The 14,693-nt window shown below is 35.4% G+C and overlaps 1 protein-coding gene across 9 annotated transcripts in view; it reads left to right on the top strand.

Annotated features, from left to right (window-relative positions):
• Window positions 1–14,693, top strand: part of ARAP2 (ArfGAP with RhoGAP domain, ankyrin repeat and PH domain 2) — a 173,541-nt gene that overhangs the window by 46,940 nt on the left and 111,908 nt on the right. For all 9 annotated transcript variants that reach the window (XR_014812289.1, XR_014812288.1, XM_013978574.3 and 6 more), the window contains 2 exons: window positions 10,247–10,362; window positions 14,190–14,389. Coding sequence is in view for 7 of the 9 variants with exons in the window: in XM_013978574.3 (XP_013834028.2) it covers window positions 10,247–10,362; window positions 14,190–14,389 (316 nt within the window). In the remaining 2 variants the exon portion in view is untranslated. The remainder of the gene's footprint in view (window positions 1–10,246; window positions 10,363–14,189; window positions 14,390–14,693) is intronic.

Raw genomic sequence — 14,693 nt, 5'->3', positions numbered from 1 at the left:
TGTGAACTCACTCATTACATTTTGGATGATAAGATTTCTCAGCCAATTAACTGTGGAAGGAATCATTGGATGCTGCTGGCATATTAATAACTTGGATAGTTAGCATATCCCTCAAGAAGAGTTGTGATGTACAGCTTAATAATGTGTATGAATTGCATATGAACACTTTCAGTCTGAAGATGATTAAAACTTTTAAAAAAAATCAGAATAAAGGATAAAAATGCATAATTTGCATGTATCAAAATGGAAGTTACTCTGCCAGATTAATTGAGGTATCTCTTTTTTACTTGCACAGACCCAAATTACTTCAAATTACAGTTTCATTGCTTCCTCAGCTAGATTGTTAGAATTTGCTATCCTCTAAAAGTAGATGTTTTTATTTATTAATACTTTCTTGTTAGCAAAAAGTTATATGAAATTCTTGCTTTAAAGTTATTAATTGAGCACAGAAAGCATGATACTGACTATCATTTGTTGGGTACCAGGTATTGTGCTAATTAATTTATAAACACTCCCTTTTAATCTTCCCCATAATGTAGGAGGAAGATATTCTTATCTATATTTTATAGATGAAGAGAGTGAAGATTAAGTAACTTGGTTAAGGTTTAGAGTCCATCATGCAGAGCTTAATTTAAAATAAGAATTTTATAACTCTAAGCCTGGCTTCTTAGCCACTATACCAAAGTCTTTTTTAGGTGTATGTTGAAAAGAAAATTTCTGGCTTGTTACCTCTTAGAGATAGCTAAGAATTCTTTCTTTGAACCTAGGAGGTTCAGAGTGTGCATGCAATAAGCATTGTATACCATGTCAGACAGTCTAAAAATGATAAATGTACTGTGGAGGACACAATCTTATCTTCCAAGAGGAAAAGTCAGACAAGACCAGCATTTATGGTGGATGGTGAGCTCAGTGCTTGATTAGACTTATGCAGAAGTTACAGAGAAGGGCAAAAAGGGCATCTCATGAAGTCTTGGAATTAGAAACACTTCCATATACAAGTGATAAATATAATCTCCTTAAAAACTAAAGCCTTCATGCTGGACCCTTTCTCATCTTTTGAGAAGTAAACTTATTTTTGATAAATGTATATTTCAAGTCTATTTCAATGCATTAAATGCCTATATATGCACCATTAAAAAGTGCATAATGTTTTTTGTATATGTGGTCTTAAAAAAATTGCATCATATTATAAAGAGCCAGGTCTTAAGAGACTTAGTCTTGAATCAAGTCTTGAAGAACTAGTTGGCTCAAGACTGAATGGATAAACTAAGGAAGGCCCTTCATGTTTAGGCCCTGACATACCATTCCAGTTTCATCTATTTGTACATCCTGGAGTATGTCTCTCTCTCCTGGAAAGTTGCACATTGGCTTTCTCATGTGGTTGAGAAGATTGTGTGAAGAGGTTGGGTGATGGTTATAAATTAGGAGTCATTCTCCTGAAGGTAGAGGGTTGTAGGAAAAACTCTAAAAGATAGTAAATAGTTAGATGTAACTTCAAAAGCTTTATATACACAATACATGATGTAATCTTACATATTTTTAAATAATAAAAAAACTAATCATAAAAATTTAGGTGGTATTAGATTTGAATCTCTGTGCCTTAGTTCATAGTGGATCCAATTCAAGTTCATGCATCAAAACTTAATTTAAAAAAATTAAAATGGGTTTTTTTTTTTTTGGCCCACATAACTTACAGTATAAATAGAATAAAAGATAAAATTGACCTATGTCTCACCCCACCCCCCGCATATGAACTATTTGCATTTTTCTTGCCTAGTCTATTTGTACATAGTTTTACTAATTTACTTTGGAAGTCACTCAAGAGAGAGTAAACAAACAGTGGATGGAAGTGGAAGCGTGGCTGTTACAGCATATGTTGAAGAGTTATTAAAATGGAAGACTGGAAGCTTATTTAGAGCATTAAGATTTTTTTTTTTGGTTTTGTTTTTTATTTTATTTTATTTCTTGTCCATACCCCTGGCATGCAGAAGTTCCCAGGCCAGAGATCAAACCCACATCACCACTGTAACCAGAGCCACTGCAGTGACAGTGACACATCCTTAACCTGCTGAGCCATGAGGGAACTCCTAGAGCAAAGAAGATTGGACTGGGCAGTAGCAGTTCTGGGTTTTCATTCTTGTTCTGCTACTGATCAGCTCAGGTAATTAAGTTAATCTCTTCTGGTCTAAATGGCATCATGCAAAGAAGACAGATGGGTTACTATCTCTGAGGCCGTTGTTTAAGTTGCATGTGAAAATTCCAGATATCTGGGCTCATTCCAGACACACTGAGTAGAAGTTCTGGGCACTGGGGATATTGGATATTGGAATCTGCATTTCTATAAAGCATCCCCGTTGATTCAGTGACTGCCGATGCAAAACCCACACACAATAAATCACTGCACTACAGGATTTTTCTTCTTTAAAAATGATAAGCACCCTGCCCAAGACACAAGATATTTCTGGAGGTAGAAAAATGGGTAAAGATCCCCTTCAACAATACTGAGTGCTGCTTTTGATCCTCAGCCCGCATGTTAGGGCTGCTAGACCTCTTTTTGCGGTTAACTTTCATTTGGAAGTGTATCATTTTCCTGACTGAACATTTTGAAACGTGCAAACGTTTAAGTGGAAAGTTAAGAAATTCATTATTAGTGGTAATAAGTTTTTAAATTTTGAAGAACTGTTACTAATACATTGTATGTGATTCTAAATTACAGCTACTGTTTTGGTTTTTTTTTTGCTACAATCTCATTAATTTTATATAAATTTTTAATTTTTCATCTTATAAATTATATGATAACTATTCAATAACTTTTTCTTAATACACACTTTTATTAACAGAGTGTGATCCGCTGGAGGAATTAAAACTCCACTTGCAAAGTCAGCATTAAGGAAAGTGTTTTTGAAAGATAATTTGAAACTGTTGTTTCCCATATGTTCCTTTAACTCTGTGTGTATGTCTGGAAAAAATGTCTAATTTGGTGGATTGTTGTTAATCTTTCTAGAGTTTTTTCTCTACTTTCATTACCTATCTTCCCACACTTTCCTTAAGATTGCATGTTAACTTTACAGATATATTTTCAGTAATTTTTTCATTTTTTTTCCCTGGACCTGTCTCTTTTACTGAATCATCACTTATATTTTCTAAGTTAAAATACTGATTAGTTAATTAGGTCATCATAATTATTGTTTTTACTTAATTTTTAAAATTCTTTATTTAGTTTTAATTAATTTTTAAATTGTTATTTCTCTAATACACTTTTTTCTATTGATATCACTTGAAATTCTTTATTTTTTAAGAAAAGTGGCATGATAATAGCAAGGAAGATGCCCACTCTGCACATTCCCATCGGCAGTTCACTGCCAGGTCTAAATTCCATTCAATTAACATGGACTTTGCATTGTCCCAATTGCTCAGTTCACAGACTCACTTTTTAAAAATATCTTTCTTTCCCTTTCATTTATTAGCAGAGTGTAAGAACTAACTTGAAGTAGTTCCTGAGTAGGAGAAATGCCTCAGGGAATGTTTGATGTTTTTTATTTTTTTTATTTATTTTTTAATCCAGAGAGACTCTAAGAGGTGGAAAAGAACTATAAAGAGATATGTAAAAACATTTGTTAAAGAGGAAGGTGGCGAAGGAGAAACAGATACTAAAATTCTTGACCTAAGTACTCAGTTGCAAAACATTGGGATGCTGTTAAACGTTATCCCTTTAAACACGTACACCATCTCACAACCCCTCCCCCATATGCTGAAATTGTGCACATTTTCTTCTTTCTGCTTATGTTTGTATGCCTGCAGTGTGTTACCTATGATAGTTTTTTAAACTGTTACTGCAACTTTGTATAAAATGAGTTGTGTAGTAGAGTTTATATAGGTTATATTAAGTTGACTGTGTTTCTGTATTTATTCATTCATTTCACAAGTGTTTGCTGGGCACCTCTTCATTTCTGAGTGCTGCTCAAGGCACTGGGGGCATAGCAGGAACCCCCAAATCCCTGCTCTTTAGGTTCTCACCTTCTGACAAGGGTTACACATTATGATAAATAAGTGCGATTTCTGATAGCCTTCTGTTTGTAGCCTTTTCTTTCCTTGTGATATTTTTTGAGGGGAGGGTCAAGAATTTCTATGACCCTTTTTAAAAGAATTGTTTACATTGAAAATGTTGTTAAGTACATGAATAGGTACCAGTTTCATTTTAACCTTAAAAGTGTTAAATTTTTTATATTCCCAAGTTAAGGCTGTAACGATTTTTTCACTGTTGTGCCCTTAGGAGTTCCAGGCAAGTAGCTGACACTCAGTAAACTTTTGTAGAATGCAGTTGTCAAATTAATGGTCATTTATAGCTGTTTTCATGACTAGAGAGTTTATATTTGAAAATAAATTTTTTTTGTGAGTTCTATTTTTTTCCTATTTACTTACTGGAATTATATTGTCACTTCTGACAATTTCTTTAAGTTCTTCATGTAATATAGATATTAATCTTCATGTCATATTTTCTGTAACTTTTTTCCCAAGCTTTTGCTAATTTTTTTGTTTTTAGGTTAATTTTTGTTGCTTAGAAATTTTATGTATGGAGAACTTTTTTTTTTTTTTTTTTGGTTCAAAGCTTATAGACTTTCTGTATATTGGAAAAAAACAATTATTTTATACATTCATTTATCTCGAAATGATGTGGTTACAGTATATAAATCAGTATTTTAAGGTAAGAAAATATGAATAAACACAAGTATATGTAGTGTTAACATACACATTATTGCTACTTGAATGGCATTTCTGCAAATAGATATGAGGCAAATTTAAGATAATTGACTTTGGTTTCTATTTGTTATGTGGTCCTGACAGCCAGTCTCCCATCTTTTCCTGATGAGTTTTTGAATATCATGTTAATATTAGGGAATTCATTACAACCAGATGTCTTGCTTGGTGGATTTGTGTATCCATTTAATGATAATTGTGGCATTGAGGTTTTAACTACATTCACTTGATTAAACATTCTCAAATCAGGGTGTAACAAGAGACTCATTCCCCCAACATAATGTTCCCTGGTGTCTGGCATGGGAGTGAAACACTAATAGAATTTAAATAGACCTCATAGGGCTCTGCGTTGTAGGGTACAGAAAGAAGCAGCAGGATGGAGGTGGTGGCCTCAAATTCTCTGGGTTCTATATCTGGCCAAACTCTGCATCTGGTGTTTCCCCGGAAATCTGGTGCCAATGTCATACAATGCCACATCTGTTTTCCACAAATGTCTAAGCACGGAGTTCTTAAATTCCTGGCATGGAAACCTGGCATCCGGTATTTCCAAAAATAGGTTTGAGAGTTCAGCAAATTTGGGGTTAAGAAACCCTTCTTTAATTTTTCTGTTTAGGAACCAAACTGTTATTTTGGTCTCTCAAAGTGTAGTTTTAAAATGTAGTTTTAGCCAGGCTGTGTTGCTAAAAATTCATATGAATAATCCATCTCAGTGTCTTGGTAAATATTTGCCATTAATTCTAATCTGAATGTTGAATATGGAATCATTGGTGTAAATACTTGCAGTCACTGTAAATAAACTGGAAATATTCTCATTGAAGACAGATTCTGCATTTAGAACCCTGAAATGAGGAGATTGTCTGGATGTGTTAAACCCTCAACTTCTAGGTCTTCGTTTAGTTTTTATAGCATTGCTGTGTAAGGTAGATATTACTGTCTTTTCATGCAGGAGGAACTGGAGGTCTAGATGAATCAAGGACTTTGCCAAACTTCTCCACTTCTGCCTCCCAATGCCCACACCATCAGTATCACCTTTGCAGGATCAGATCTGCTCTGCCAGGCATGGCCATTCGTGCTCTTTGAGATTCTCCATTGTTATGACAGGAAATGAATTGTGAAATATAGTTTACTCCAGAATCTGTTTGTAGCTTCATGCTTTCTATAATGATACATTTCTACCCACTGAAATTTTATGCTATTATTTTTTTCAATCCAGTTGGCAGCATTTTCAGTGTTGATGTGTTCCTGACTTGTGCCTATTTTTCAAAATGAGAATAGTGCTCACAATCAGATTATAGTTAATGGGTAACTTATTTTTAATTTTCTTGAAAGTCTCATATTCCATCCCATTTAAAAAAATTTTTTTCTGCCTTCTAGTTATTTTTAAGCATGCATGTAATTAACTTTTTAATAGGTAGTATATTCAATTGGCTTCAAATTCAGGAGGTATAAAATAATAATAATAATAAAAATAATAGCTAACTGGGATTATGTAGCACTTACTGTACCAGATATTCTTCTAAGCATTTTTTATGTATAGACTTAACTCTCACACACTGATGCGATAGGTACTGCTGTTAGCCCTATTTTGCAAATAAGTAAACTGAAGCAGGACAGGTACACCTGATCAAGTAGATCTGGGTTTTGTTTGTCCAGTCAAGTGTCACCTCCTTTGGAAGGTGTATGAATACAACTGTCCTTTTTCTGGTTTGGATTTAGTGCTTATGCTGTAGTCACGCATTTTTCTTTTATTGCACTTATTATAATTATCTCATTCCATCCTAGACTGTAAGCTTCCCCAAAATGAGTACCCCACCTGCCTTATGCTTTTGCGCAGATCCAGGACTTAGCATAATTTCTGGCACTTGCCAGGTACTTTAACTAAACACAGTTTTTTTGCCAGAACAAATTTTCTCATTTTAAAAATGGCTGTATCTGCTCTGCTTTCTTCCAAGAATTGTTCTTAGATCAGATGAGAGGTCATAACTGTTTGTAAACTTCAGAGCACTACACACACAGATATTTAATCAATTGTGGAGTATCTATGCTTAATTATGACCAATGTTTTTAAAGCCTTTGGACATTAGCAAAACAGGTCGTGGCATCCAGGACAGATAGGATCTTGACAATCCAGCGTGTCACTGTGTGTTAACCATTCAAATTTAATTATCTGAAATAGTTTTTGTATGATCTGAGTCCCTAATTTTCTTGCTCTGCAGAAGACAGATAGCAATGTTTATATCCTAATATTTAAATGCTATAGACTTATACTGTCTAGATTCTACAACTGGTTCTGCTGTTTAATTCAGTGTTTCTTAGTATTTGCTGCATATTAGAATCATAGGGTTGTAGTTTTAGGGTTAACTGAAGATCCTTAGGCTCTGCCCTCTGATTCATGGAATCAGAATCACAGAATGAGGGAGAGAGCAATACAGGTAATGTTGATGAGCATCTAGGAATGAGTTATATTCTAAATATGTTCTAATGACTGTATGAAAAGATGGCTTAATGTCACCACAAATATTTTTAATAAGAAATGCCGCTGTTTCATTTTTAATAGCTCTCGAGAGCACTGACATTTATTTTGTTTCTGTGCAATACATTTTATAGTCCGTTTGTGCCGGCGAGTTCAGGGGATACTCTAATTACTCAAAACCATATGGCCACGGCAAGAAGGTGATATATAGGCTACAGTTTTTTTTCCAGCCTGAAAAAAATCATCTTTGCCTTGCCTGGAATAAATTGGGAGCCTTGAGCCAACCATCACTTATTTTATTTTTAACAGAAATTACAGCTTTATATGCAGATGTTTCATGACTTGCTTGTAGGAATGAGGCACCATCTACTCAGGCTGGAGCCTTGATGAGGCTCAACAGTTCCCATCAAAGGTTGTCAGTCTTACCATCTGCTAGTGTCATGGTCTGAGGGAGTCTCTCCATCTTTAGTATCACACAGTACCTGCAGGCCAGGCCCCATCAGAGAGTAATAACCGGGAGTGGTCTAATACACAGCTCTTATCAAATGATTCATCACGGACAGTTGTTTGAAGAAGATGCAGCCAAGATGCAGCCATGCTATTTTATTCTAGAAGTCCTCCCCATATCAAGCTGAGCTATCAGAATTTTTTTTTTTTTTTTTTTTTGTCTTTTGTCTATTTAGGGCCACACTCGTTCCCAGGCCAGAGGTTGAGTTGGAGCTGGAGCTGCCTGCCTACACCACAGCCACAGCAATGTGGGGTCTGAGCCACATAACAGCTCATGGCAATGCCAGATCCTTAACCCACTGAGCAAGGCCAAGGATCGAACCTGTGTCCTCATGGATACTAGTTGGGTTCGTTATCCACTGAGCCACAATTGGAACTCCCAGAAAGCCATTTTTAAAATACCTTATCTTGATACCACTTCTTTAATTCCTCGTTTATAAAAGAGAATTGGTTTCCATTCACGTGCATTGGCAGTTTCTCCAACAGTTACATTATCCAGCAGGAGCACTTGTAGGAATAACTGAGAATGTGTTTTAACTGAACAGTTTTAAGTTTACTAGTATACCAATAATGCTTAAACTTACTAACATGGGGCATATTGGGAACATTGGATTCCCCTCCTCCATGTAGGTCATATTAAGTACTTTTTTTTTTTTTTTTTGGTTAAGTGGACTGTTAATAACAAAGTGGAAGTATACCACATTCTTCTAAGTATTTCACAACACTTAGCATGCCTCTGATTCTTTTATATTACTGACTCAATTTCTAGCTTGTTTTTCTTAACAAAATAAACCATTTTTTCCCTTTCATCAGAAAAAAATCACATTCAATTGATAATTTGTTTTATAAATGGCTTTTTTCCTCATCCTAACTAAAAACTTGTACATTTTTTTTAAAAAAATGAAGTGAAACTTTTCTACAGTGTATGAATGGAAACCTTCAATGAATAGGGGAAATTCGTTTTATCATTGTCTTATTCCACTTATTTTCTCAGTCAGGAATGCATTATTATCAGTGGACAAAAACCTGAAGATAGCTTAAAGAAATAGGGCTTTATTTGCTTTAACAAATCTCTTGGTGTTGGTCATGGAGAGTGATGCCACTGGGGAACAAGATTCTCCTTATATTTTTTCCTCATTCCAGCATCCTTAGAGTATAAGAATTTGTCCTCAGGCTTTTCATCTCAAGGAGTCTTACATTCTAAAAGGGCCTTGTGTTTCTGGGTGTTATTTTCCAAGAAGGTGGAAAGGCAAGGGGCAAAAGTCTTTTCTTCGAAGATTTGTTTCCCCCACAACCTTGCCCCCTCACCCCCTGCATCTCAGGCCAGGAATTACTTATATTTTATTGACCCAATCTATGACATAGGACCCCTTCTAGCTGCAAAGGAGGTGAGAAAATAGTACTTTTACTTAGATCTCGTACAGCAGAAGAGACAAAGAGAAGGCCTGGGGATTGTTTCTTCCATGACCTCTGCCTTGAAGTAGCCTTCTTCAAAGTGGACCGGTATTTTTTGCAGTTCTCTTTAGTATAGCTGTTTTTCCCTAGTCATTATTTCATTTAGGAATTTAGAGCACATTTAATCTGAACCTGTTCACATTGGTAATTCATTTTTTAAGGTACAGATTAATTATATTTTAAGGTGCGAAATTGTTTGATAAATCAAATTCTAAAATCCTGCGGAATAGATAATATATTGCAAACTTTAATCTGTTGAGGAGGCAGACTTTGTAGCCTTTTGCACAGTTTCTAATTTTGGTGAGACAAGCTGAACACAGTGGCTGTAGGTGTTGAACAAATGGCAGTTTACATATGAAAATAGCATTAGAGGAGCAGTTTAAGAATCTGATTGAAGGAAGAAGAAAGCAATAAAATATTGGACATGAGATAAAATTGTAAAACAAGGAATGCTTTTGTTTGAGGTAAAATGAGAAAAATAAGACAGAGCAGAGGTAACACCATGTAGTAAAATGAAGAGCTGGCAGTCAGAAGGCTTGGGTTTCAGTCCCTTTCCACCATGGACAGCTGCACTTTCCACGTCACTTTACCTCTTTGAGTCTCAGTTTTCCCTTCTTTTAAATCTCTACATAGTAGTTATGCCAACTTCACCCTAGATTGAGCTCCGGCACCTAAAGAACTTCTGGGCACATGGGATGGGTTAGTTCACTGTTAATTACCTTTACTGAATGGTGGAAAAAGATGCCTAACTTGTAAGCAAGGCATGCATAGTTCAAGGTCTAAGTCTAGTCAACGTAATGTTTCATGTGAAAAAAAAAACCCATGCTTTATTAATAACCTCACTATCGAGGTTCAAATGCTACTGTTATCATATATTGAAAGTGACTACCGAAAATAAAACTATTCTCAGTCTTCTTTTTAGTGAGTTGTTAATTCCAGATTTGTGTGTTATAGTAAAATTGAGGAGGATTTATTAGATTTTATAGAATATAATTATACTTTCGAAATCTATATTTTTGTTTCTTTATAACTTTTTGTTATTCTTCCAACTAGGATTTTAAGAGCGGACTTGGTATTACCATAATTCCTATGAATGTAGCAAATGTAAAGCAAGTAGATCGAACTGCGAAACAGTCTTTTGAAATAATCACTCCTTATAGGAGTTTTAGGTAAGTGATTTTTTAAACATTTTGTGTTTGCACCACTACAGGAAAGCTCGAGTCATTTTTACATTGCCGGTGATTTTATTTCTTAGAGGGCAATTAATTATGTTCTTTCTTTTCCATATTGTGTAGTTTATTAACTAGTATATGAAAATGTGAATATGAAAAGATTCTCCATAACACTGATTATTAGTCAAATCCAAATCAAAACTATAATGAAGTAGTACCTCAAACCAGCCAGAATGGCCATCATTAAAAGTCTAAAATAGTAAATCTTGGAGAGGTTATGGAGAAAAGGGAACTCTCCTACACTGTTGGAGGGTGCAGCCACTATGGAAGTTTCTTAAAAAACTAAAATAGAGTTACCATATGATCCTTCAGTCCTACTCCTGGGTATATATCCAGAGAGATATCTCTAATTTGAAAAGAAACATGCACCTCAATGTTCATAGCAGAACTGTTTACAAAGGCCAAGACATGGAAGCAGTCTAAGGGCCCATCAAATTATGGGGATGGGTAAAGAAGATATGGTACATATAGAAAATGGAATATTACTCAGCTATAAAAAAGCATGGATTAATGCCATTTGCAGCAACATGGATACATCTAGAGATTATCATACTAAGTGAAGTCAGTCAGACAGAGAAGGACAAATACCATATTATATCACTTATATGTGTAATCTTAAAAAACTGTATGAGTGAGCTTATATACAAAACAGAAATAAACTTATTATAGACAGAGAAAACAGACTTATGGTGCAAAAGGGGGTGAGAGGAGATTAGTTAGGGGTTTGGGATAACATACACATACTACAATGTATAAAATGGATAAACAACAAAGACTTACTGAATAGCACAGGGTACCTTATTCAGTGTCCTGTAATGAACTATAATGGAGAAGAATTTGGAAAAAAAAAGGTATATCTGAATCACTTTGCTGTACACCTAAAAGAAACAGAAGTGACATGCTTTTTCATATCATGTAGTTTATTAACCAATATATTAAAACACCTTCTAAAAGTGATTCAAATAATCATGCCAATTTGAGTAGTTTCTTTCTGTAATACCTCTTTTTCTTAGTAGTCTTGATGAGTATGTTGATTTTATGATCCACAAATATATGAAAAATTACTTCAATTTGAAGGAATAAAATAAGAGATATCACATTGTCTTTAGGCTATATTGTTATTTTATACTCTTGTAGCCTAGTCAAATACAATCTCTCCTTTAAGATCAGTTCCTAATTACAATTGTTCCATGGTTTCCTAAAAAGAACTCCAGCTTAAAATGTTGCTGAATTTAATGGATCTCATAGCACTTATTGATCAAATACCTTAGTATTTTGATATATATCTTGTGTTATGGTACTCTGGTAATTGCTTTATTATTACAATGAAACAGAAAACTTAATGTATGTTCTTAATACGTGTTAATAATCTGTAAGGACTCCATTGCTTTAGTACAACAGGAGAGGCATAAGTCAATATCTATTGAGTTGCATTGCATTAATTTGTCACAGATAATCAACGTACCAGTGGGTTGTATTCAGGTCAGAGGCGATTGTCAGAGGGCTTTGAAGGGCTAAAATTACTTAGCAATTTCAAAAATACTAGCAAATCTAGTACTCATTGTATCTGTTAGAATATGTCTACTGGCTTGAATTTTAAGAAAGAATAACAAGCTTTATTTTGACAAAAGGTGTTTCAAGCCTCAACTGAAAGTGGAGACATTACACACACACACACACACACACACACACACACACTCTCTCTCTCTCTCTCTCTCACAGTTGCCGTTTGGCTCAGCAGTAACAAACCTGACTAGGATCCATGAAGATGCAGGTTCGCTCCCTGGCCTTGCTCACTGGGTTAAGGATTTGGTGTTGCCATGAGCTGTGTGTAGGTTGCAGACAAAGCTTGGATCTGGCATTGCTGTAGCTGTGGTATAGGCCAGCAGCTACAACTCCAGCTTCAACCCCTAGCCTGGGAACTTCCATATGCTGTACCTACAGCTCTAAAAGACGAAAAAAAAAAAAAAAAAAAAGACATCGTTTCACGTCTTTTAAGTTAAAATGCTTTGTATTATGACAAATATATGTGGTTTTTCCCACACCAGCCAGATCTCTAACTTTCTGGACACTGACTTTCCAGACACCTGCTGCTGCCTATGCAGAGAGAGCATCAGACCCCACAGATTTAAGGGTTCAGTCCCACAAGATTCTTCCTCACCTCAGATGCAGGTCACAAGTATTGAGTCTTCAGGTTAGCTGCATTTCCACCCAGTTGAGCTGCAAGTTGGGGTTTCATTGCCTCTTCTCCCCCTGGGTTTGGTAATTTGCTAGAACGACTCATAGAACTTAGGAAAAAAGTTTTAATTTTTATTACCAGCTTATTATTTAAAAAAAATATGCAACTCAGGAATGGCCAGATGGGAGAGCTGTATAAGGGCAGGGTACTAGAAGGTAAGTGGTAGAGCTTCCAAGCTGTCTCTGGGTGCACACCTCCCAGCACCGCAGTGTATTCATCATCCTGAAAGCTCTTGAAACCCTGTTCTTTAGGGGATTCTATGGAGGTTTCATTTCATAGGCAAGACTGAGGGAATTCTTGATCTTTGCTGATTAACTCAGTTACCAGCCTTTCTTCCCTTCCCAGAGGTCAAAGGGTAGGGCTGGAAGTTCTAACTCTCTAATCACATCTTGGTCTTTTAAAGACTGCTCCCATCCTGAAGCTGACTAGCCTTCAGCCACAAGCTGTCTCATTAGCATCCAAAGGACTTTTCTCAACCAGGGATCCCAAGGGTTTTAGGAGCCATATTTCCAGGAACCAGAGACAAAGACCAAATATCTATTTCCCATTGTACTGAATTGGCTCTGACTAATCTCTATGGAGAAGCAGAAACTACTAAGGAATTTGGAAGTATTGTAAGTGATGATAGAACCATAAAGTGCTTCCAAAAATATAATCCATGAAGGCCACTCCATTTCTTTAAGGAATATATAGAATACGTTAGTCCTCTGTTATTCTCATTGTATCTCAAAGCATTTTCATCTTCAGGACAGAAACTTTTCAATGTGAAGGATCTTTTATGTGGGTCATTGGCTGAGTTTGGAGCACTGTACATAGAACATTCTCTGTCACATTGTAGGTACTCAGTTAATATTTCTTGAAGGAGTGAACTAACATTTTAATGTTTTATCCCTTCACAGGCACCCAGTAAACATGAAGAATGAGAATAAATAAGAACATGGCTAAAAATGAGTTTGAATTCTGTTAGAATACTAATCACTTAAACTTTTTTTGATTTTTCAGTTTCTTAAAGCCATCTGGACATTCTTCTAATTTAAAAAAAAAGAATCTATTTTTAAGACAAAAAAATAAAAATTTCTGGTGGGTGTTTTTGATAACTTTGTTGCAGACTGTGGCATATATATATATTTTTTTTTTTTGGCAAAATAATCCAATAATCCTGAAACTCTGCCAGTCTCTTATTGATGATTATATAACCACTGCTTAGGAAACATGGCGTCTCTTTTAAACATGTTTAACCTAACAAGGCAATTTTTATATTCTGGTCAGAGCGATGTATATGTTAATAATTTTGGTTCCAGATATGTAAGCAAAGTCATAAGCAATGTGGAAAGTTAACAGTTAAAAAAAAAAAAAAGATTTCTCAATGAGATGATTTTTCACAGAAAAGATTTTCCAATAGCCTGGAAGGCATATTTTTCAGCTGCTGTTTAATTTGTGAGTGAAATGAATATGCAAACTGAACATACTGCTTAATTGGCCTTTACAAGGGAGATCGATAATGCAGAAACGCTAATTGTTTCAGCTTTACAGCCGAGTCTGAAAAAGAGAAACAAGAGTGGATTGAAGCTGTGCAGCAATCAATAGCAGAGACTCTCTCTGATTATGAAGTCGCTGAGAAGATTTGGTTCAATGAGTCCAACAGGAGCTGTGCAGATTGTAAAGCCCCGGATCCTGACTGGGCATCCATCAATCTCTGCGTAGTCATCTGTAAGAAGTGCGCAGGTAATTAAGGATAAGTTATGCTCATCACTGTTTGGTGGCATATTGGCACTGAATGCTCTTTATTGTCACATATAATGTGTCCCAGCTAATGGCTGTGAAAAATAAAAAAGAGAAAGCTTATTACTTTTAAATCTCATTTAGAAATATCATTCTAAACTTCTCTTATGCATGACTTAGATAGAAAAAATTGATTTTTAAGCATGTAATCATTTTGGGGGGCTTACCAGTCCATGTATAGATTTTAAAAAGGCAAGGTTGAAATTTTTAGATTTTAGGGGAGTGCATTTCAGAATGCACCCTGAAC

The sequence above is a fragment of the Sus scrofa genome, chromosome 8 (assembly GCF_054392235.1).
Source record: "Sus scrofa isolate SSC_HxYL_T2T_F1_AM1 chromosome 8, Sscrofa_HxYL_maternal_Yorkshire_Landrace_v2.0, whole genome shotgun sequence".
Lineage (NCBI taxonomy): Eukaryota > Metazoa > Chordata > Mammalia > Artiodactyla > Suidae > Sus > Sus scrofa.
This window is presented reverse-complemented; position numbering and strand designations above follow the sequence as displayed.